At 35.7% G+C, this 25,846-nt stretch overlaps 1 protein-coding gene across 10 annotated transcripts in view; it reads left to right on the top strand.

Moving 5' to 3' along the window:
- Positions 1-25,846, top strand: part of MYCBP2 (MYC binding protein 2) — a 275,901-nt gene that overhangs the window by 45,025 nt on the left and 205,030 nt on the right. For all 10 annotated transcript variants that reach the window (XM_054586458.1, XM_054586462.1, XM_054586453.1 and 7 more), the window contains exons 5-13: positions 840-1,036; positions 13,737-13,979; positions 14,231-14,302; positions 15,735-15,831; positions 20,924-20,997; positions 21,130-21,268; positions 22,744-22,820; positions 23,580-23,784; positions 25,171-25,335. In XM_054586458.1, coding sequence (XP_054442433.1) covers positions 840-1,036; positions 13,737-13,979; positions 14,231-14,302; positions 15,735-15,831; positions 20,924-20,997; positions 21,130-21,268; positions 22,744-22,820; positions 23,580-23,784; positions 25,171-25,335 — 1,269 coding nt within the window. The remainder of the gene's footprint in view (positions 1-839; positions 1,037-13,736; positions 13,980-14,230; positions 14,303-15,734; positions 15,832-20,923; positions 20,998-21,129; positions 21,269-22,743; positions 22,821-23,579; positions 23,785-25,170; positions 25,336-25,846) is intronic.

The following is a 25,846-nucleotide window of genomic DNA, read 5'->3' as shown; positions in this document are numbered from 1 at the left end:
AGCTTCAGAATTAGGAGCAACTTCCATTAAGTAAAACTTTGCTTTTTGTAGAATGTATTAGAGCTTTATGAATACTGGTCTTTCCTGCTATTGACTTAGGCTCAACAATATTCTGTAAGCAAGATAGGAGCTCTTAAAAAATAGGAATAGAGATGGAGACATAATTTTGTAATTGGCTAATTGCTTTTCTCTGATACCAACTGTGGGTCTTTGAAGAGTCTGGATTTTTATTAAGAAAAGCATGGACTTTTATTAACAAAAGCAAGGCTCTGAGATAGGAAGGAAAATGACTAAAAAAGACTGTATGCTAGAATGTGGAGGTTTTTCTAGGATATAAAATGAATTATATATCCATTCTATAAGTGTGAACTGCTAGGCTAGCAATAAAACCAATTTTATATTAAATTATAGCATATATTTTATGTATTTTGTTGTTTTGCAGATAAATACACAATTTTCTGGACACTTTAACATTTTAAGAAGCTTGTATTCTTCCAACTTTAAAGGAAAAATAAGTACAATGAGTAGTGTGTTACTTGATAGGCTATTTCTGGCATATGTGAATGCCCCAAGGAAGTTTCTTTTAAATGACCTGGGATAGATTCCATGTCTTCATTTACAAAAATGAGGAATTGAACTAAATGTTTTCTAAGGTCCTTTTGATATAAATATTCTAACTTTTGGGAGGAAAGGGTAACTAGAAAGGAATTAATGTGAAATAAGTATTTAAGTTGCAATTAATATTTTTTAAATAATGGGGCAAGGTAGAAATAAGTAAATATATACATGTAATGTTCTGTCTGTTTAATGACTATAATCGAATTCTATTTTATCCACAGAGTCTCTCTTCCAGCTTCTTTTGGAAATCACTGTTCGCAGTACTGGAATGAATGACAGCACAGGACAGTCTCTGACAGCACTTTCCTGTGCTTGCCTCTTTAGTCTGGTGGCTTCTTGGGGAGAAACAGGAAGGACACTTCAGGCCATCTCTGCTATTCTCACCAACAATGGCAGTCATGCTTGCCAAACTATTCAGGTATTTCATATTTAAAGCTGTCTAAAAATTTCATCATGATTTTTGTCAGTCTGTATAATAATTTGATCTTCCTAAGGTTGATATATAAATAATGTATCATATCTGAACTAAGCTACATGTGTGTTTAACTCTGTAGACTAAAGGTTATAAAATGAAATACAGCAAAAGCTCAAATCTTGAGCTTAGTTTTGTGTCAGTAGCATAGCTTCATCTTTCTCTGCAGCATCTTGCTCTCTTTCCTCCCCCGCCTCCCCTCTTGCCCTAAATTTTCAAGTATAGAATTTCTTCATAATTTCCAAACATCTTTTCGCTGTTGAAGGAAAAGTATATGATATAATTCTGCTGTATTTTTGATTGGTTGAGAGTTTAAAGTAGGGTAGGATAGGTTTTCATGAATTGATTTGTTTCAGAACTACTTTAGCTTGCATATTACATTTTAAGCTTTTAGTGTTTGTGAAATAAACTCTTCGTCACTGTTACTGGTGGGAAGTATCATCCTCCATATATGTAAACTTGATTTAATTCTTTTGGACTGTTCTGGAAATTGAGTAAGAAGTTCCAGTTCTAAGTCTGTGTTACGTGCTTTTTTCTGGCCCCTTGGACAATCTCCAGAACAGATGGAAGGGCTGCTGCCTCACTTCTGTTATTAGCAGGCCAAAGATAGCAAAAGGAGTATAATGGGTCATTTTCTATGACTAACTCCATGATATTGAACTCTCCCTGTCAAACATGAGCAGTACCCTTACTCTAGTTTTCTGTTGTTATTCTTTTTTCTCTTTCTGACAAGACTGAAATCCTCTTTTCTCTCTTTATGATCCTTAATTATTTAGAAGTTCTCTATGCAGTGGTTTTCAAAATATGTTTAGCTGCTGTGCTTTAAGGGTTTGGCAAATTTTAAGTTAAACACGTGCTAAAAATATACAAACCCTTCTTAAATTTCAATAAAATAATAAACATTCTGATGTCATATACCAAATTTTAAAAGTATAGTGACCTAAAACACAGGAGCTTCCTATATATCCATATATTTGTGTGTGTGTGTGTGTGTGTAGACTTACCCTGGGAGATATAGGGTGAGAATTAAACAATGAGTTGAAATGAGTCAGGCCAGAGGGAGGAGATGTTAGTCTTGGGGGTGTGGAGAGAGAACGTTTTTGGTATCCATGTGCTAAGGCATGGAGGTAAGAATAAGAATGGAATGTTGAAGGCTGAAAAAAATTTAGTATAGTTGTAGTATAGAGTGTTGTCAAAAGCACTGACAGCATTTGATTGCATTTCTTTCTGATTGCAATATTATGATCAAGCACTTGGCTGCACAAAACCACTATATTCCCTGAGTTAACAGGGGAGGGTCTCTATAGACCTGTCTCATTACTACATCCCCAACTCCTGCCCAAATACCACATTAAAACCCGTTATTTTAACATGGCAACAGTGTTCATGATTTGGCCCCTATTCTACCTGCCAACTTCATTTCACAAATCTTTCTTGGCCAGGTTATGGGTGGGGGGAGAAAAGTTTTCCCATACAGTGTGTAACTAACATCTCAAATTGTTTTTACATCCAAAAGCACATTACGTATCTTGTTCTCTTAAGCTGAGAGTCTAAGAGATGGTAGGGATGGTAATACTGTGAGGGGTTTTATTGAAGGAGGTTAAAATCCTTTCTGCAGGGATGAACTCCGGTCTTCAAAGGCTTCCCCACAGACAGAACACTACTGCATGTAAGCTCGCAAAGAAACAAAATGCACATGGAAAAAGTCACCATCGGTGAAAGTTAGTATAAACAAGAATAGCAGAGACAATTCTGCCAACTCTTTATATACTGAAATTATTGGATATAGAATAAATAATATATATATACTAATTTATTTCTTATGGTTAACAAAGTATCAAAAATATGATTAGGGAATAGGAATATAAAAAGCAGTCAGACAAGTCAGAAAACAAACTAAATTGAACCTCTGGAAATGAGAAACCAAATCATTACAACTACAGATTTAAAGGATGAGTTAACCAGTGGATAATATAGTTGAAGATAGAAATAGTGAACTGACATAAATGGTGAGGGAGAAATTATTAAAAATTTAGCACGGAGAGACAAAAGAGAGAAACTGTGAAAAATAAAAAGAGAAACATGGATCGAGAATGAGAAAGTTTAATATGACTTCTCAAAAGCAACACTGGCATAGAAAATAACAGAAAGTGCCTTGAAAGTCTGGGTGAAAATGGTGTTCACTATACTATACCTAGCTCAACCATCAGTCATGTTTGGGGAGAGAAAGATGCTTTCAAACACGCAAGGTATAGAGCAGTTATAACCTCTATGCTTGTCTCTGTCCTTATACTAGATCGGAGCAGGCCTTCTTGAGGGGTGTTATCAAGAGGAAAAAATAGAAATGGTATTTGATTTTATTGAGAGGAGTAAGGGGAACAGTTAAAGATAGTTAAAGAGAAAACTTAGCATATGCAAAAATGGGGAAATGGTTGACCCAACCAAAAAAAAAAAAAATAAAAACTATGCAAGGAGAGAAATATATGTTATATAATTTGGCTTAGTTCTGAATGAACCATGATTGCACAGTTATAATAAAATGAGATCTGTATACCGGTTTGACCAGAAATAATTAATTTTGAGGATATGGGAAGGGAGGAGGTGCATCATTTTTCATTGTAGACATCAATGAAAAGTATATGAAACAAAAATACAAGAAAAATGGAAGCTTTGGTATATTGTATAGGAATTTGGATATCAGCTCTAGATAAAAACTGCTCTAAGTTTAATGTAGCTACTTCTAGGGAGAGAACTTTTATTTAGCTATATATATGAAAGTTATATATTTTGGCTGAGTCAGAGGCCTTAGAACTGGACGGGGAAGAGAATTGTATCTGAGAAAGTTGTCTCTTTGAAGGCTATGCCCTTTAGAACAATGCTGTCCAATAGAAATATAATGTAATCCACATATGTAATTAAAATTTTTATTAGCTATATTAAAAAAGGTGAAAAGAAACAGATGAAGTTAATGTATTTTACTCAACCCAGCATATCAAAAAGAAAATTTTCAGTATGTAATCAGCATAAAATTAGTAAGATTCTATATTCTTGTGTTTATACAAAATCTTCAAATTTAGTGTGTATTTTACATTTAAAGCATATCTTAAGTTATGCTAGCCACATTTCAAGATCTCAGTAGCCATATGTGACTAGTGGTTCCTGTGGTGAATACCGCAGATGTAGAACTGAGGCCGAGTACAGTGCCTGAGGTCTGGCTCTGCAGCTGGGTGTGTCGCAGTCCTCCTTGGGTGGTGCAAAGGAACCGAAAGATGGGGAACACGGGGTTTCCTCTGGTCTCACAGTGTTGGTCCCATGTTGGTGACTGTTGAGGGCTCATTTACAGTGCCAGGTATTTAGTAAGTCTTTGATAAATATGAGTTAAATAAATGCTGAATGAAAGCCCAATTAAGTTTTCATATCCTGGAAAATTGATGGTGCTGAGAGGTATCAGGAGTAATAGAGAAGCAAAGTTCAAGAAAAACATTGTCAATTTTATCTGTAGAAGCAGCACTGCTTCTCTTATGCTTAATTTTGTGCTTAATTATCATGGAGCATATTAATGATTATTCATATCATATAAGATATCATTTGCCTTGAGTGTACTCTAATACAACAAGTTTATTTATATACAGTATACAGTTTTTATTAGTATGTTTTTATCTACAAAACTTACAACAATAAACAGTACTGGATACCTGGTGTTTTGGAGAAAGATACATAGTTCAGGGTTTTTGGTAAAAAAATGCAGGTTAATATTACCTGGATTTAACATTTTTATTTTGGCCTGCTTGAGATTTGCTTTTTATAGATGTTCTAGTTTATACTTTTTGCTGACATGCCAAATGTGATCATTTTGAACAATTCATTTTCTCTCTCTCTCTTTTTTTCCTTCTTCCTTTCCAATTTGGATGCCTTTTATTTGTCCTTCTTGTCTGATTGCTATGGTTAGGATTTCCAATACTATTTCGAATAAGAGTGGTGAAAATGGACCACTGTCTTTTTTCCTATCTTAAGAGAAATGCTTTCAGTTTTTTCCCATTGAGTGTGATGTTGGCTGTGGGTACATCATATATGGCCTTTATCACATTGAGATGTATTCCCTCTATTTCTACTTTGCTGAGAGTTTTTTTTTAATTAATTAATTTATTTTTTCAAATACATTTGTCTCTGCCTTCCCCCCACCACTTTCCCTTGCCCCCTCTCTCCCCCAACCCTTCCCCTTTGGTTTTGTCCATGAGTCCTTGCTATATGTTCCTTGACTTTCTCCTTCCCTTCCTTTTCCCCTCCCACTCCTCCCTCCTTCCCTCTTGTGTCGGTTTCTTTTCCTTTCAGTGTTGCTGGTCTTATTTTCCTTGCATCTTTGTATTGTTAGTTAGGTTCCGCTTCTAGGTAAGATCATATGGTATTTCTGTTTTGCCCCCTGGCTTATTTTGCTTAGCATAATGCTCTCTAGTTCCATCCATGCTGTCGCAAAGTGTAGTAGTTCTTTTTTTTCTTTCTGCTGCGTAGTATTCCATTGTTTAAATGTACCATAATTTTTTGATCCAATTATCTACTGATGGGCATTTAGGTTGCTTCCAACACTTGGCCATCGTAAATTGTGCTGCTATGAACATTGGGGTGCATAGGTTCTTTTGTAGTGGCGTTTTGGGATTCTTAGGGTATAGTCCCAGCAGGGGAATCACTGGATCAAAAGGCAGTTCCATTTTCAGCTTTTGGAGGAAATTCCACACTGCTTTCCACAGTGGCTGCACCAGTCTGCATTCCCACCAACAGTGGACTAGGGTTCCCTTTTCTCCACAGCCTCGCCAGCACCTGTTGTTTGTTGATCTGTTTATGATGGCCATTCTGACCAATGTGAGGTGGTATCTCACTGTGGTTTTGATCTGCATTTCTCTGATGGCTAGTGATGCCGAGTATCCTTTCAAATGGCTCTGGGCCCTCTGTATCTCCTCCTTGGAAAAGCATCTGCCCAGGTCCTTTGCCCATTTTTTGATTGGATCATTTGTCTTCTTGAGTGGAGTTGAGTGAGTTCTTTATATATCTTGGAGATCAAACCTCTATCTGATGTATCATTAGCAAATATATTTTCCCGTAGGGTTGGCTCCCTTTTCATTTTGCTGATGTTTTCTTTAGCCGTGCAGAAGCTTCTTATTTTGATGAGGTCCCACTTGTTTATTCTTTCCTTTACATCCCTTGCTTTAGGAGACATATCAGTGAAAAAATTGCTGCGTGGGATATCTGAGAGTTTCCTGCCGATGTTCTCCTCTAGGACTTTTATGGTGTTACAGCTTATATTTAAGTCTTTTATCCATCTTGAGTTTATTTTTGTGTATGGTGTCAGCTGATGATCAAATTTCAATTTTTTGCATGTAGCTTGTCCAGCTCTCCCAACACCATTTGGTGAAGAGGCTATTAATAATCCACTTTATGCTTCTGCCCCCTTTGTCAAATATTAGTTGCCCATATAGACCTGGGCTTATTTCTGGGCTTTCTATTCTGTTCCACTGGTCTATGGGTCTGTTCTTGTGCCAGTACCAGATTGTTTTGAGTATAGGGCTTTGTAGTATAGTTTGATGTCCTGTACTGTGATCCCTCCTACTTTGTTTTTCTTTCTCAAAATTGCTGTGGCTATTCAGGGTCGTTTATGGTTCCATATAAATTTTTGAAATGTCTGTTCTATTTCTGTGAAATACGTCATTGGTATCTTAATAGGGATTGCATTGAATCTATAAATTGCTTTGGGTAGTATGGACATTTTGATGATATTAATTCTTCCAGTCCATGAGCATGGTATATGCTCCCATTTATTTGTGTCTTCCTTAATTTCTTTCTTCAGTCTTGTGTAGTTTTCTGCGCACAGGTCTTTTACCATCTTGGTTAAATTTATTCTTAGGTACTTTATTTTTCTTGTTGCTATATCGAATGGTATTTTTTTTCCTGATTTCTTCTTCTATTTCATTGCTGGTGTACAAAAAGGCCTTTGATTTCTGAATATTGACTTTGTATCCCGCTGTTTTGCCAAATTCACTAATTAGGTTGAGGAGTTTTTTGGTGGAGTCTACAGGGTTTTCTATGTACACTATCATGTCATCTGCAAACAATGATAGTTTTACTTCCTCCTTTCCTATTTGGATGCCGTTTATTTCTTTTTCTTGTCTGACCGCTGTGGCTAGGGCTTCCAATACCATGTTGAAAAGAAGTGGTTAAAGGGGACATCCTTGTCGTGTTCCCGATCTTAGTGGGAAAGCTTTTAATTTTTGCCCGTTGAGTATGATGTTGGCTGTAGGTTTTTCATATATGGCCTTTATTACATTGAGGAATGCCCCATTTATTCCCATTTTGCTGAGTGTTTTGATCATAAATGGGTGCTGTACCTTATCGAATGCTTTTTCTGTGTCTATCGAGAAGATCATGTGGTTTTGTCTTTTATTTATGTGATGTATTACGTTTATTGTCTTGCATATATTGAACCATCCCTGCATCCCTGGGATGAATCCCACTTGATCGTGGTGGATTATCTTTTGAATGTTTTGCTGGATGCGGTTTGCCAATATTTTGTTGAGGATTTTAGCATCTATGTTCATGAGTGAAATTGGCCTGTAGTTTTCTTTCTTTGTAGGGTCTTTATCTGGTTTTGGGATCAGGGTGATGCTGGCCTCATAGAAAGAGTCTGGGAGTCTTCCCTCCTCTTGGATTTTTTGGAATAGTCTGAGAAGGACAGGGGTTAGCTCTTCCTTAAATGTTTTGTAAAATTCTCCTGTGAAACCGTCCGGCCCTGGGCTTTTGTGTGCTGGGAGTTTCTTGATGACTGCTTCAATTCCTCCAGCTGTTATCGGTCTGTTCAAGCTTTCTGTTTCTTCCTCCTTCAGTGTTGGAAGATTATACTTTTCTAGAAATGTGTCCATTTCATCAAGGTTTTCAAATTTCTTGGCATGTAATTGTTCATAGTAGTTTCTGACAATGCTTTGTATTTCTGTGGTATCAGTTGTTATTTTTCCTCTTTCATTCCTCATATTACTAATTTGGGTCCTCTCCCTTTTATTCTTGATGAGTCTGCTTAAAGGCTTGTCGATTTTATTTATCTTTTCAAAGATAAATATCCAGCTTCTGGATTGGTTGATCCTTTGAATTGTTCTTTTCATCTCTATGTCATTCAGTTCTGCTCTAATCTTGACTATTTCCTTCCTTCTACTTGCTCTGGGATTTATTTGTTGTTGTTTCTCCAGTTCCTGAAGTTGTAGTGTTAGGTCTTTTTCTTGAAATGTTTCTATCTTTTTTAGGTAAGCCTGTACTGCTGTGAACTTCCCTCTCAGGACTGCCTTTGCTGTGTCCCATAGGTTTTGGACTGTTGTCTGTTTATTTTCATTTGTTTCCAGAAATTTTTTGATTTCTTCTCTTATCTCATTATTGACCCATTCATTGTTTAATAGTCTACTGTTCAGTCTCCACGAGTTTGCAAGTTTTTGAAGTTTCTCTTAGAGGTTGATTTCCAGTTTCAAGCCCTTGTGGTCCGAGAAAAAGTTTGGTATTATTTCAATTTTCCTGAATTTACTGAGGCTTCCTTTGTGTCCTATCTTTGGTGGTCTGTCTTTGAACAACTGCCATGAGCATTTGAAAAGAATGTGTATTTTTCTTCTTTGGGATGTAAGGTTCTGTACATGTCAGTTAAGTCTATTTGATTCGGTGCGTCATTCAGTTCCACAGTATCCTTGTTGATGTTTGGTTTGGAAGATCTGTCCATTTTTGACAGTGGGGTGTTAAAATCCCCTACTATCAGTGTGTTGCTGTCTATATCTTTTCTGAAGTTGTCCAAGATTTTCCTTATATATTTGGGTGCTCCTATGTTGTGTGCATATAAGTTTACAATGTTTATGTCTTCTTGATAGATTCTTCCTTTAAGTATTATAAAGTGCCCCTCTGGGTCTCTTTTTATGGCCTTTGTTTTGAAATCTATTTTGTCTGATATAAGTATTGCAACCCCTGCTTTCTTCTCTTGCTCATTTGCTTGGAATATTTTTTCCATCCCTTTACTTTCGATCTGTGTAGGTCTTTTGCTCTAAGGTGGGTCTCTTGTAGGCAACATATGTGTGGGTCATGTTTCCTTATCCATTCAGCTATCCTGTGTCTTTTGATTGGGGCATTTAGTCTATTTACATAGAGAGTTATTACTGATAGAAACCTGTTCATTTTTTCTCTTTGTACCTGTGTTTTTCTCTTTCTCACTCTTTTCCTTCATCTTCTTAAACCAGTCCCTTTAGCATATCTTGGAGTGCTGGTTTGGTAGAGATGTATTCTTTTAGCCTTCTTTTGTCTGGGAAATTCCTTATTTCCCCTTCTATTTTGATTGAGAGCCTTGCTGGGTAGAGCAGCCTTGGTTGTAGGCCCTTGCTTTTCATGACTTGGAATATTTGTTGCCATTCCCTTCTGGCTTGTGTTTCTGTTGAGAAGGCAGCTCCTAGGTGTCAGGGCTTCTTTGTCTGTTACTCCCTTTGTCTGAATCCCTGTTTCTCCCTTGCTGCCTTGAGGATTCTCTCTTTGTCTTTAATATTTGCCATTTTAATGATGATGTGTCTTGGAGTGGGCCTCCTTGGGTCCCTCTTGAGTGGGGCCCTCTGTGTCTCCTGGATCCATGAGACCTTACCTCAAATTGGGGAAATTTTCCATCATTACTTTTTCAAAGAGGTTCTCTAATCTTTGCTCCTCCTCTTCTCCTTCTGGTATCCCTATTATACGGATATTAATATGTTTCAGGTTGTCCTGCATTTCCCTAAATGCCTCTTCATTCTTTTTGAGTCTTTTTTCCATTTCTTGTTTTTTCTGAGAGCTTTTTTCTACCTTATCCTCCCTCTCACTGATTCAGTCCTCGGCTTCATCCAGCCTGCTTTGGATTCCTTCTACTGTGTTCTTCCATTCAGAAATGGTATTCTTCATATCCTCTTGTGTCTTCTTGATAGTTTCTATGTCCTTTTCCAGGTTGATATAGTTCATTGTAAGATCCTGGTAGTTTCTCTGCAGTTTTTCATAGTTATCTTTGAGCTGGCTGAGCTCATTGAGCTTCCTTAGAACCATTGTTTTGAATTCAATATCTGATAGTTCCCCTGCCTCTATTTCATTTAGCTCTCTCTGTGGGGAGTCCCCTTTTCCACTCATTTGGGGGGAACTTCTTTGTTTTCCCATTTTTGTGAGAGTCTGTTATTTATTTATTTATTTATTTATTTATTTTTGCTTCTGCTTCAATTGGGCTGTCTAGATTTCCTAACTTTGTGGATTAAATGTCTATGGTAGTAGGTGGGTTTATTTATTTATTTATTTATTTATTTATTTATTTATTTTCCCCTTTACTTTTCTTTCTGGGCCTGCCTCTGATGGCGTCAGTTGTTGACCCTATGTGACCTTGTGTCATTTGTTTGAGCCTTCCAGGAATCTACTGTCTGTGTCTGACTCCTGCTTGGGGCAGCTCTGTGACCCCTTTGGCCAGAGATCCACTATTTCTGTGGATTGCTCTGCACTCTCACGCCGGCTCCTTAAGCACGCTCCCTGGCCCCAGCAGGATTCCCCTCCCGCCTGGGCGCGTGCCCTTGCCCCAGCCCAGGGCGGCTTATTTGCCTGACCTGGCGTACTCGCCTGACTCCCACACCCAGCGGGCAATCCGGCACTGGTCAGTTTAGGGTCTTCTATTGTGTGCTCTCCCTGCTTTTGGCTCTTTGGGGATGTGGCCTGCCTGCATAAAAACTCATTTTCTCTTATCTATTGGAATATAATTGGTGTACAACATAGTGACTTGACATTTATATCCTTTAGAAAATAGTCATCACAGTAAGTCTAGTAATTATCCGTTACCATACATAGTTATTACAATATTACTGACTTTATTCCCTATGCTGTGCATTGCATCCCTGTTGCTTTTTTATTTTAATACTGAAATTTGTACCTCTTAATCCCCTTTCTCTATTTTACTAATCCCCTCTCCCCCACTCCCTTCCCTGTTGCAACTGTCAGTTTTGTTCTCTGCTTGAGTCTGTTTATTTTATTTTATTTTTTAGTTTCCATATGTAAGTGGTGTATCTTTTTTTTCTGTGCAATTTATTTCACTTAGCATAATACCTTCTAGGTTCATCTACGTTGTTGCAAATGACAAGGTTTCATTCTTTTTTATGGCCAAGTAATATTCCATTGTATATATGTACTACATCTTTTTAAATTTTTTATAAATTACATTTTATTGATTATGCTATTACAATTGTCCCAATTTTTCCGTCTTTGCCCCCTCTCACTCCAGCACCCCCTCTACTTCAGGTCATCCCCACACCATTGTTCATGTCCGCAGGTCATGCATAGGTTCTTTGGCTACTTCATTTCCTATTGTGTTTTTTGTATCCCCATGGCTATTCTGTAACTACCTATTTATACTTCTTCATCCCCTCACCTCTTTACCCGTTCCCTCATACCCTTCTCCCATTTGGCAACCATCAAAACACTCTCCTTATCAATGATTCTGTCTCTGTTCTTCTGGTTTGCCTAGTTTGTTTTCTTAGATTCAATTGGTGATATGTATTTATTGCCATTTTAATGTTCATAGTTTTGATCTTTTTCTTAAATAAGCCCCTTTTACAATTCATATAATAATGGTTCAGTGATGATGAACTCCTTTGGCAAGAAATATTCAAAGCAGGGACCTACAGCCAGGATTACTCTACCCTGCAAAGATATCATTTAGAATTAAAGGGCAAATAAAGAGCTTCCCGGGACAAGGAAAAATTAAAGGATGACATGAAGTCTTGATGATAAACTCTCCTTTGTGATTGCCTTAGCTGTTAGGTGTCTGCCACCTGCACCAGAGAGAGCTCACACATAACCGCATCTCACATTCCTCAGGAACCATCTTCCCTCTTCCCAGTCTACCACTTCCTCAAGTCCACTCTCACACCCCCAAATCCTGGGAGTGAATCTGATTAGCGTAAAATGCTGTTAGAAGCAGACCAACCATCCTATAATATAACTTAAAAATATACCAAAACAAGATGGAGAATAATTTTAGAGAATTGCTATAAAAATAAAAGCAGAGGGATTTTTTGTTTTTTTTTTTGTTTGTTTGTTTTTTTTGCTTGTTCCATTAGAAGGGCTCTGATCGGGTCCCAATTTCTGCCAGATTCATCACAGATGCAAAAAATTGGAAAGGGCACTGGTCACCATATCTGCCAGATAATCTTCTGCAATGCACATTTTTAAATTTTTAATGTGGGAGATTTACTATTCTTTCATAGTAACCCACAGTAAGTTTGCAAGCACTGTGCTAAAGTAAAAGAGAAATATCCACAAGGTAAGCAGGGGAATATAGAAACAATAGCTAGTCCTAGAGATGGGTTTCTCAATGTTCCACTGGCTAGTTGTGTGCCCTGAACATGTATTTCATCCCAACTTAGTTTTCTAATTTGTAGGGAGGGGAGGTATATAAAAAAGAGAAATAAGACCACCATGTACCACCATCATCTCTCTCTCAAAGTTGCTTGGAGATTCAAATGAGCTAACACCAGCAAAGTACGTCTTATACTAGGTACTAGGGACAGCAAGAGAGAAGAAAGAAGGAGAGGAAACAAGAGCTTGTGAGATGGAGATTATCTTTGCAGAGGAGTCAAGACCACTCAGTAAACCAGCATTGCATCTGAGCCCTGGCTTTACCCAGTTCTGCTACTGTGGCTCTTGCCAGGATACACAGCCATTTAACCTCCAAAGTAGTGGAACTGCTTCTTCCGAGGCAGCTCTGTCAGGAATGTCCCCGAGGGAACAGCAGCAAGGAGTTTTACTGATCCCTCCTGGAGACCCCTCCTTTTCGCCATGTTTCCTCCTGAAACTAATCTTGGCATCAAATTTGGCTAGTGTTTCCTCTCAAATAATAATATTATTACAGCCACTTAAGCCTCATAGATAAACACTATGAAGTGCATTGTTTATAGTCATGTTACATCTATGAGAACAGAGTCTCTGAAAATGGAACAGTTTGGCCAAGGTCACTGAGCATATAATAGGCAAGGCCTAGGATTTAAACAAAGTCCTTTAGACAGAAAGTGGATCTGGCCTCCATTTCCCCCATTACATTTAACTTGTTGTGAGTTAGTTATCACCTCCCTTTGGACCCACTGTAAGAGCCTCTACCTCCCTGTGACCTATCCTACCAGCTACTAGCAGATTCTTTTCAGATTCTTAGCCTTGTTATTCTTTCTCAAGATTGCTTTGGCTCTTCAGGGTCTTTTGTGGCTGCATATAAATTTTAGGACTGTTGGTTCTAGTTGTGTCAAAAATGCCATTGGTGTTTTGATAGGGAATGTATTGAATGTATAGATTGCTTTAGGTAGCGCGGATGTTTTAATAACATTAATTCTTCTAATCCCTGAGCACAGTATGTCTTTCCATTTGTTGTGTCATCTTCAATTTCTTTCATCAGTCCCTTATAGTTTTCAGATTACAGGTCTTTCACCTCCTTGGTTAAATTTATTCCTAGATATTTTATGCCATTAATGCGATTATAATAATTTATTTTCTTATAAGTGATGATATATGATTAAAGTATCTTTATTTTGCCTGTTTCATGTTTGGCATATTTCCCAATGTCTTTTTGGTTTTTGTTTTCTTCTCTTTTGACTAGGTGCCAACAATACTAAATTCACTACAGAGAAGTGTACAGGCAGTGTTGGTGGGAAAAATTCAAATTCAGGACTGGTTTAGCAATGGCATTAAAAAAGCAGCTTTAATGCACAGGTGGCCATTAAAAGAAATATCTGTTGATGAAGATGATCAATGTCTACTTCAAAATGATGGATTTTTCCTTTATCTGTTGTGCAAGGATGGACTATACAAAATAGGCTCTGGATACAGTGGAACAGTGAGGGTAATGTGACTTCTTGCAGTTCTTTATCATAGCTGATTGTGTTCTGTTTGTTTCTACCTTCATTTTCCACACTGATTGTGTTGTTTGTTTCTGCCTTCATTTTCAGAGTACCATCTAATTTTGATTTAATAGTACTTCTTTGGAAATCTTAATGGAAACAAATGCATTAAATGTTATTCCTCTATTTTGGTTTTTTTATTGGTTATATTATTGATGAAACTGTTGATAGACTAACTTTTATTATTTTGCAGGGCCATATATACAATTCTACATCTCGCATCAGAAACAGAAAAGAAAAAAAATCTTGGTTAGGGTATGCTCAGGTAGGGGAATATCCACTATAAAACAAACTTTTTCTCATTCTTAAAAACATGTGGTTTGTACTTGTTTAATCGGTAAATAATATCATTTCTATCTAAACAAATATGATATGTTTTTAATATGTCTATGACAGTGGCGTAATGTAGTGTAAAGAACATTGGTTTAGAATTTATGTCTACTTTTAGCTCTGGCTCTGCTTCTCACTATCTGTGTGACTTTGGATAAGTCAGTTAACTTATTTGATTCTTGGTGATTACCTGTAAAGTGGGAAGAAAAATGTCTTCTGTTGAACAACTTGTGTAAGTGAGCCTCTAGATAGGATGCAAAGACTGCCTTTATCATTAGCAAATCTGAATTTGGAATATAGTTGTGACCTGAGGCCAAATTAGAACTTATTTTCATACATTGATTCATTCTGTATCTAGACCAATACCTTGCAGGGGGCAGTGTATGGCCTTTCCAGTAGATATCTACCTGCATTGAGGATCATGCAAAGTATTGCCAAAAAGAGAAAAAGTGCTGGGCCTGTGTTTCTTCCTTAACGCTGCCTTCTTATCACCTGACTAATGTAGCCAAATGAGTGTCTGTAATCAGATACATCATGCCTCCTCCTATGGAGGGAAGCAAGTAAAAGATGCACAAAGGGGCAGGGTCTTCATTTCTATACTATCTCTACCTGAGAGGTGAAGCCTAGTTCCCTTGTAGGGGGATATAGAATGAAGACGTCTCTTGTCCAGCTCACAGTTTGTTATCAGCATCAAATAGTAAAAGATACTTGAAAGCATTTTGAAAATTAAAGAAATTACTGTTGTTATATTAAAAAATAATACTGCTATATCAACTATTGGGATTTTGAAATTAAAATTTTAAATGTCAGTTTCTCAGTAATTGTCTCTTAAAACCTAACCTGTCTCATCAAATTTTGATTTGCCACTGCTGTATTTTATCTAAGAAATAATGAAATGGAAAATAATTATTACAAAAACATGTTCAGTGGCATATTAGTTTATCTGAAACTACTACTCTGTAGATTTTTAAATATTAACCTAAATATTTCAGTTATTTTTCTTTAAAATATTTGTTAAAGAAATAGTGGTTATTTCTATTTACTTAGCAAGTGATGTTTCTCTAATTTGCTTAGCAAGTGATAGAATAATCTTGAACTAAATGTGCTGTATTGTACAGAGTATCTGATATATATATCTGAGAATATGACAGGTTAATTGATACCCAATATTATATAATTTCTCCTCTTATTAAATTTTACCCATGTTCTTATATTTTTAATCTTTAATCTATTTTAGATGTCAATAGTGATATATTCTTGTACCTCAAAAAACTGTAATATAGAACTATTTGGCTACTTTTTCTGCTAAGTTGGTAATGAAAAAATATTTTAACACACAATTTAGCAATTTTTTTTGTTGTTATCAGGGTTATTTATTGTATAGAGATGTGAATAACCACAGCATGACAGCCATAAGAATAAGCCCGGAAACACTGGAACAAGATGGCACTGTAATGTTACCAGGTATGTTAGTGAACGCCTCGTTTGCTTTCTTCACAGTTGGTTTTAAGAGATATACATGTTAGGTCATTTAGACATATAAAGATTGATTAGCAAGGAATAGTGCTTGCTTATAAATAGGTTGAAAAAATCTTGGCATACAAAACATTTTTTTTAATCCTCATCTGAGGATATGTTTATTGATTTGAGAGAGAGAGAAAGAGAGACAGAGAGAGGGAGAGAAATATCTGTGTTAGAGAGAAACTTCTATTGGATGCCTCATGTATGCACCCCAGCTGGATGGAGCTGGCAACCTGGATACAAGCCCTGATGGGGAATGGAACCAGCAATCTTTTGGTGTGTGGGCAATGCTCCCACCAACTGAGCCACACAGCAGGGTGACATGCACAGCATTTTATGGTCTATATAAAGTTAATGCATCTGAGGAAAACAACCATCAGGAATATAGTATATAGTGTTTTAATATTTGATTTTTTCCTGACTGGTGTGGCTCAATGGGTTGAGTGTAGTCCTGCAAATTGAAATGTCATTGGTTCAACTCCTGGTCGGGGCACATGCCTGGGCTGCAGGCCAGGTTCCTGGTTGGGGCCATGCAAGAATCAAGTGATCATTGTTTCTCTCACATCGATGTTTCTCTCCCTTTCTTCTTCTATTTTTCTCTCTCTAAAAATAAATAAATAAAATCTAAACAAAATATTTGATTTTAAATTCTTGCCCATCTGCATCCCAATCCCCCACCTTTACTCCACCAGGGCTTTTTCAGCTGCTGAATTAGTGGGGTGATATTACTTTGTTGCTCTTAATAAAATCACAACTCTGGCTCTCATATAGCCTGGGATAAAGAACTTTCTGTTTATTTTTACTTAACAACAGTGCACTTTGGGCTTTCTTATATTTTAAAGGGTTTTCATAGACAAAGATTTCAGGGCAGGTCAGGAATTTTTTAAAAATTTCAGCCCTGGCTGGTGTAACTCAGCTGATTGAGTGCCAGCCTGTGAGTCAAAGGGTAGCTGGTTCAATTCCCAGTCAGGGCACATGGCAGATGCCTGGGTTGCAGGCCAGGTTCGCAGTAAAGGGCATGCGAGAGCCAACCACACATTGATGTTTCTCTCCCTCTCTCTCTCTTCCTTCCCCTCTCTCTAGAAAAGGATAGGTAGAATCTTTTATAAAAAATAAATTGCATTATTTATACTTTCAATAGTATGCTGGCACACTTTGGGCACCATCCATTTTGCTTTAATTTTGAGGTTTTACTTCTATATCACTCAAATCACTGTGCTGTCTAAATTCGGAGGCAGTAGATCCTAAATTTTTGGAATACTGGGCAAACAAATGTCTACTATATTCTCAATTGGAAGGTCTGTGAATTTGCTTATACCGTTAATGCATTCAAAAGGAGTTTGTATCAAAATCTTGAATGCTTAATATGTCAGTAATCTCATGGTAAACAGCAAGATAACCTGTGTGTACTTGACCATCTGAAAATGATAGAGAACTACTTCCGAAGATCACATTGAGAAGGGCGGTGGCTCCCAGCCTGCTTGTTAATTTTTAATTTATTTTGATAACTTCATCAAGCATTTATTTGAGCATTGCTATATATACATATATCCCAGTTAGTGTAAATGACACTATGTTAAGGTAAATGCCATATTTTACGTGTATTTCACAAAGCTACTTTGCAAAACAGATGACTTATTCAAGCAACCTTGTAAATAACTTTTCAGATATGTGTACAGTTTTCTTTATTTCAGTATCACAAGTTTTAGCCATGTCTCTGGTCTGAATGATATAAATAGTAATAATAAATATTTTAAAATAACATGCACCCTCTCATATACATACAATAAAAAGAATTATATGGGGGGAGCAAAAGTAGTTATAGAGTTCTGAATATACAAAACACAGTTGATGTATTAATTTTAGAGAGAGTGAGAGAAATAGGAAGGGAGAGGGAGAGAGTGAGAGGCAGAGAGAAACATTGATTTGTTGTTCCACTTATTTATGCATTCATCGGTTGCTTCTTGTATGTGCCCTGACTGGATATCGAACCCACAACCTTGGCGTATTGGGATGATGCTCTAACCAACCGAGCCATACTGTATTTATTGTATAAGTATCATATAAACAAAAAAATCAAATTAACTGTAACTTCACTTCCCATATATAAACACTATAATGTATTGGTTAATGCTCTTCTTGTCTTTTTCCTATGTGTATTTGTGTATACTTGTAAAAAAGTGATTTAATGCTACCTATTGCTTTTTAACGTATCCTTTTCATTCATTATCCTGAATAGATTTTCAGGTGGTTAAATAGTCTTCCACATTATAATTTTAATGTTATTAAATGTATTTCATTGATTAATATATTGGAATAGAAGTTTCCTCCAATTTTTGGCAATATAAATTACACTTTTTTTAAAAGATTTTATTTATTTATTTTTAGACAGGGGAAGGAGGGAGAAAGAGAGGGAGAGAAACATCAATATGTGATTGCCTCTTGTGCACCCTCTCCTGGGGGCCTGATCTGCAACCTAGTCTTGTGCCCTGACTAGGAATTGAACCAGCGACCCTTGGATTTGCAGGCTGGTGCTTAATCCACTGAGCCACACCAGCCAGGGTTAAATTACACCTTTATGAGTATCCCTATCGCTTTGTCTTTGTGCAAGTCATTTTAGGATAGCATCGTGGAAGAAAATTCTTTATTTCAAAATTTTTATTTACTGATATTGGGGGTGGGGAGAGAGACATCAGTTTGTTGTTCTACTTATTTATGCATTCATTCATTGATTATTGTATGTGTCCTGACCAGGGATCAAATTTGCAACCTTGGTGTATCAGAACGATGCTCTAACCAACTGAGCTACCCAGCCACAGCTGAAAGCAAATTCTTAACCTTTGCTCAACAGATGGATACTAATAGAAGTGATTTACTTCTGAGAAACTCTCTTCATTTAATAGGGATTGTGACTGAGAAGGCCATTTTCAAATGGTCTACCTTCAAACTGTTGTATTTATTCCACCATGATTAAAAATAACTTGTTACTGTCTTCAGCTTACATCCCTCTACATTATTTAACATATTAAGTGCAACTTTTAACAATGCAAGTGTGGCTTTCTGTGTTTTATAAATATGTATCATATTCATGGTGAAGAATGAATCAAACTTTGGGACCACAGTCCCATGTTGTGTGTCTTTTGAACTGGCAGATGTTGCTTGATATTTTCCTGAAGATGCTGTCTTATAACACTATATAATGGATAACGAAAGGATAAAGAGAAAATCTTTTTGAAACCACACAGCAGGAAGATTTGCCTTCAAGCCTGAAGAAGCCTTTTGTCATTTTTACGTTTGACCCGGACTGCAATTTCTTCAATAGTATTTTTTTCCCCCTTAGCTAGGAGCAACTCTGCCCTGTAGCTTTATAGTCAAGAATGAGCAGAAATGAATTGTCAGGTTGATAGATGAAAGTGAACACACCATGCCTAAGATTGACATAACTCTGGTAATTCTTTTTGCTTCATGACCCAACTTGTCTTATAGCCTAGTTTATAAATAAGTTGTTTTCAGCCTAGCCTTGACAAACTTAAAACACACTTTTTTTTCTTGTTAATTGTCAATTTAGCCTTTATATGTTGGCATATCTTATATATTGTGTCCTTATGTCATTTACTCTCCATGTCTAGTGACAGGTTGCCTCAGATCATGAAGGTTTTTGCTATTCTTCTTGCGCCGCTTCACTCCTCATTTCTGCATTTATTTGAATTATAATGAGTTTTTCTTCTTTGCTTTTTAGTTTAAAATCTTACTGCTTAGAGCTTGAGAAGCATCTTTCTTGCGCCTCTTTGTATTCTGTACAGTGGACTAGGAACTCTTTCTTTCGATTTCTCCTCTCTTTGATTACCAAGTCTCTTGGGCTACCAGTGGGCCTTGTCTCCCAGTTTCTATTTCCAGTTTGTGATCACTGAATTCTCTATTTGGTAAGGGTCTGCCTGTGTTTTGCATATTTATAATAAGGAAGTATGCTAGTATGAAGCTCCTGGGCAAAGATATAGAGTAATCCATCTCGTGTGGGTGGGCTCCATTACTGCATTCCAAAAACAGAATTTTATGTTTTGTTGATTCAGGTGCACATAGAGATGAGATATTATTATTACTTTTTTTGGTATTGAAATTAATGGAGAGATTCATCCTAGTTCTCTGCAGTTATTTTGGGAAGTGTGTGTGCTTTCTTACTTGCTTGCTGAATGTTAATTTTTCCAAAAGGACACAGTTTATATTTAAATGTTGATATTGCTTTAGTTTCATGTTATTTAGTAGCAATCACTAACACGTCCCAGTGGTCCTTCTGTAATACTGGTATCCCTTGTTACAATTGTGCTTGTGCGTCATTTTGATCAAAGTATATAAGTGCACTGTTCACAGACACAGACATATTGACAAAACATGGTATTCTAGCCAAAATATATGAGTGCTTTGAGACAAAAAGAAATACGTAAACATAGATTTCTCTGTTTGTGAGGGATGAACGTTTAAAAAGTATATAGCATACTAACTGCTAAAAAATACTGGGAATAAACATTAAACTTCTAAGTGGAAACTGTAAAACCAGTTCTGTTTTATAAAGCAAGGGATATCTGTAGTTGGACACCCTAGACTCAAATACAGAAGCATTAGGTCTGTCTGTATTTTTCTGTGACACTAATGACTGTGACGTATGTCTGAGGAAGAGTGTTGCCCACATTCGCATGTGACTGTATTGAAATGATATAACCAACGTTATAGTTTGTTCATCGTGGTGCATGTTTATGATCAGACTTTAATACTAATTCATTTTGAAATTAGGTGGGCTCTGAGTTCCTTGATTATGGAAGATTTATAAATGTAAGCACAAAATGTAATAAATATTATTAGTTGAATTATTTAGTTTCAGCTAATTTGTAATTCTTTATTAAAAAGCAGTCTCCCTTTGAGTTTAAGTTTATCCTTATTGCGTGGAGATCTCTCATTCTGACTTCAGCAGAGGAGTAAAGTCATTGTAGGGGGTGTTTATTTTTATTATAATAGAATTACTTTTTTTCCTTTTACACAGATTGCCACACTGAAGGTCAAAATATTTTATTCACTGATGGAGAATATATTAATCAGATAGCTGCTTCAAGAGATGTAAGTACTCTGAATCATGAGTATCTGTGTAAATGGAATCTTTTATAATTACTTGGTTTTTGTTAGATGGAATGTTGGCCTTAAAAGACCAATTTGTGCAACATAATATTGTGGATGTCTTTCTTCTTTTAGGATGGCTTTGTTGTCAGAATATTTGCCACAAGTACTGAACCTGTGCTACAGCAAGAACTACAACTTAAACTGGCCAGAAAATGCTTACATGCCTGTGGTATCTCGCTCTTTGATCTGGAAAAGGATTTGCATATTATAAGTAAGATGGTCAAATAAGCCTTTATCCCATATTTTAATTTTCAGATTCTGTATCCTTTTGAAAACTAATATGTTTTCAGCAAGCAGTATAGCTTATATTTTAGCAGCTGTTTTGCTGTCTGTTACTTAAAGCACACGTGAATTAATATGTGTAACTAGGAAATATGGCCTTTAAACAGAGTATGATATGTGAATGCCATTTTAAGGAAGTGACTAATTTCTTATTTTCATTTTGCATAGAGCAAAAGAAAATAAACAACATTTGATAATAATTACATAGACAACACTTACGGACATCATTATTTTATATACTCCATCTGTATTCCATTATTTAATTTTGAAAACTTCTGTTGTAAAAATGTTACCACAGTGATATACATAGTTATCTCATTGAAACATTTAATTTTAGTTTGAACATATTTTCAGGATAGCCATAGAATGACCCCATATATTATGAAAATGGCAATTGGCCTAATAAACTGATGAATAATCTTTCATTCGGATACAGACATACAGCCAGCCACAGAGCATTTCTTGGACTTAGTATACTTATTCCTGCAGTGTCGTAGTAGCAACAGGATTGCTGGTCCCCACAGGGTCTCAGTTTTGGTTTGCTGTGCTGCTGCAGGTTTGATAGGCCATTTTTTAACACAGGATTTGTTGCAAGTCCTACCTCTTTTGATTATTTCATTAAATTTAATAAATTTGACATTAGTGATTATGTTGCATTTTTTACTTAATAATATAGTATTTTTGTAATTCTTTCATAGAAAAGTATTGAATTTAAATGATAGTTTTTAAATTTAACAATCCCTTGAGCTAATAAATAATTTGTGTAATTAGAAAAAATCATAAAATGTGCTGTACATACTCATACACTCATAGTGGTCCAGTTTGAAAATGTGCATAAGGGTCTGTGTGTTTATATATACACACATATGTACTCAAATTCATGAAGTGTTCTGTAGTAAAAAAGCATGGAATGGAGAATCTGAAATACCATAATTCAGATATTCAGGTAGCATTGTTCAAGCTCAAATGATTGTAGGTCTAGACTAACTTCACCAAGCTTTATATTTATTTATTTGTAAACCAGACACAATAGTTGTGAGGATTAAGTAGGATAAGGTTCACACATTCTATAATGCCTGATACCTAATAGATGCTCACTAAAAATGTGTTACTCATTCATTAATTCAAGGGATATTGCTCACATTACTTAAAAAATCTTTTTTTTTAATATTTAAAAAATTTATCTGGCACTAGTTTGGAACAAATTAAGAAGTTTATGGTAACTCTATCTTTAGAGTAGTCTATGTATTGTTAACATTTTTTAAAAATTCAGGCATATGACATTTTGTCATGCTTGTTTTTGTGTGATATTAATTGAATTTTTAAATCACTCAAATAGTGCAAGTTATGTTTGAAATTATTCATATTAAAAAATATTAGAATTTATTAATCTTGTATTGTCAGGTACAGGATTTGATGAGGAGTCAGCAATTCTTGGTGCAGGACGAGAGTTCGCACTAATGAAAACAGCAAATGGAAAGGTAAATTATTCTTTTAGGATTAAAAATTAACATTCTCTGCTTTAAGAAACAGTCATTTGGTATAAGCAGTTAATTAGTTTACATAGCTCACATGCTTAAATTTTGACTTAAATTATTTCTTGTTTTTTATATGGTAAAATTTTATTCATGTTGAAATATGGAATAATGGATGTTTAAGAATTTAAAATGAGTACAAGTTGGAGGAAGTAGGAACTTGTGTAATTCCATTATAGATTGTAGAGTGGTTGGTCTGTAGAGATGGAAGTTTCTTTCTTAGTGAGTGTCAGGATAAAGTAAGGTCATGAAAAGAGTTCTGAAAATTAAAATTTCCAGGCAAATGTAGTATATTTTTATGTAGGGCTTTATGCACTAAGGGAAATGAATTGAGAATTTTATGAATTTCCTAGTGTTGTATGTTCTGAGTGTGTTTATTAAGCATATTTTTATATTTATTTAGGATACTTATATAGTATCTTAAAGATTGAAAGATGAAAGGTAAGTATTCTGAATAGATGTGAAAAAACTATTAGAACTCTGTCTTTTTGCAACTCTCTCATATTTTGGAAAAATACTCTTGTTTCTCTCCTCACTCACAGAAGTTGAATACTATCAAAAAAGAATTTGAGTTCTTGTTATTTCTGTTTTTTTAATAAAATATGGAAGTTTTTTTTTCATATAAAACCTGATGCACTGCTCCAAAAGCCACTATAATTACTTTTTTCTTTCCTATTTTTCTTCTCCTTTTTATTGATGTTTAAGATATATTACACTGGCAAGTACCAGAGTCTTGGAATCAAACAAGGTGGTCCGTCAGCAGGAAAATGGGTTGAGCTACCAATTACGAAATCTCCAAAAATTGTGCATTTCTCTGTTGGACATGATGGCTCTCACGCCCTTTTAGTTGCAGAAGATGGAAGCATATTCTTTACAGGATCTGCTAGTAAAGGAGAAGATGGAGAGTCAAGTAAGTTAACTGATCAACTGGACTTTGAGTAAAAATAGTGTAGAATTTATTAACATAAGATATATCAATTTCAACAGCAGTAACCTCAGCAAGTTAATAGAGGATTTTACGCTGGGGCACATTAAGTTAATGGTGGTTGTATACTGTTTATTAAATAATTGGGATTGCAGATTTCTTATAGGATTTATATTTTAATATGATTTAGGCTTACTTGGCTGTTATCTGTTATTGTCAGTTGGTGTAATTTTTAAAAACGTTTATTTCAATATATTATTGTAGGTAACCTCAAATTTTGAAAGGAATATATATTTCAAAATAAAGTGAAGCTTATGTAACCTTGGATAGCAGTGCACTCTTCTTGGTGTTATTTCTCTAAGATGAAAGCAATTCCTTAGCAATGAAAAAATAAACAATTTTGTTTATCTCTTATTTTCTCTATTCTTTTGTTCAGTGTCCCTGAAAGTGTCATGTTTCTCTTATTGAAACTTCTAATTTACTTTGTACATTGTAGCATGGTGGGGTAGCATGGAGGATTAGGCTTTAAGTCAGAACCTAACATAAAAATTGTATGTGAATTAAAGTTACCGGAAAGAAATCTTTTAAAAATAGTCATTAAGTATTTTACAAACTTTAGCACAGCTAGTTTTTCCTTCTTGCATTTAGAGTACCAGATAACATAGTAGTTGTATATATGTATGTGGATCATATTATATGAAAAAACTATAATGGTACATATTTTAAAGTCTCAGAATTTTACCCAGCACAGCAGTATGTTTTTATTCTGAAAGGCATGCAAACCTGGGGTTGAATAAAGGAAAGGAAGATTGATTTTTCCCATATTTTGCTCATGTCAGAGATTTAGCTTTTGAAATCGGAGGTTGCTTGAATTATCTACATTTAATTTTATTCACTTTCCCTCTATATGTATATTTCCCTTCCATACAGGCTCTATTTGACTGTATGTAGCTACTTAAAATACATATGTTTTGAATGAACGGGGAACTGATTTTATTCTCTAGTTTCTAGCATAATAATACATGTGAAATAGAGTTTGAGAAAAAAGGGAATTTTTAAAAATATATGGTAGTGAAATGATTTTGATAATGCAAATAGCTAATCTAGAGAATAGACTTGCTAGAAGCTTGTTAGAAAATTGTGTTTCCCATTGGGTGTTTCACTGTGGTATAAGAAGGTCTGACAGTGATAGCCTAAATATTAATTAACTAGATGAGACTTGGAGGTTGACTCATTTTGAATGACATGTTGGGAAACCCAGGCCTTTGGGAAAATAAATACAATGAAGTATATCATAAATGCAAATAACTTTTCTTATGTGCTTTATATTGTTTTTATTTGTGCATTGATGCCTTGATTTAATTTTTTAAGCTAAGAGCAGACGACAATCAAAACCATATAAACCTAAAAAGATAATTAAGATGGAAGGAAAGATTGTGGTGTATACAGCCTGCAATAATGGAAGTAGTTCTGTTATTTCTAAAGATGGAGAACTGTACATGTTTGGAAAAGATGCCATTTACTCTGATAGTTCAAGTAAGTTAAATTTAAACACTATTTCACCTTTACTCAAAGAAAGTCCAGTACTAGACATTATGTATTGCAAAGATATGTCTAGGAAATTAACATTTGTGTGATGCTTTCCCTACATTTTTCACATATATTTACAAATAGAACCATTTTGTGATTTCCTTATTGTCTTATTGCTGGGAATACTCACTAGTTTTATCAGAATTGTGGCACGTGATGAGTGCAGCTCCATGTCAGCTGTTACTCAGGAGGGCTTTTCCTGGGCTCTGTTAGATGCTCCCCTGATATGCGTCTGGTAGTACTGTGGGGAAGTGATTTTCGTAAAATAGCAGATTTATACTTGATGAATGATTTATCTCCCACGTTAGGTATGTAGGGAGAGACTGTCACTCACCTAGTGTTACATCCCCAGGGCCCAGCACAGTGTCTGGCACATAGTAGAGTTTCAGGTGATTGACAGATAAACCAAAAGTTTAAGTAGTGGATATGAAGGATAGAACTAGCCAAATAAAGAGTT

This window comes from Pteronotus mesoamericanus, unplaced genomic scaffold, assembly GCF_021234165.1.
Source record: "Pteronotus mesoamericanus isolate MK-2021 breed Mesoamerican mustached bat unplaced genomic scaffold, CSHL_Meso_final contig_94, whole genome shotgun sequence".
NCBI lineage: Eukaryota > Metazoa > Chordata > Mammalia > Chiroptera > Mormoopidae > Pteronotus > Pteronotus mesoamericanus.
Note: the sequence above shows the minus strand (reverse complement) of the source record. Positions and strands in the feature narration are given on the sequence as shown.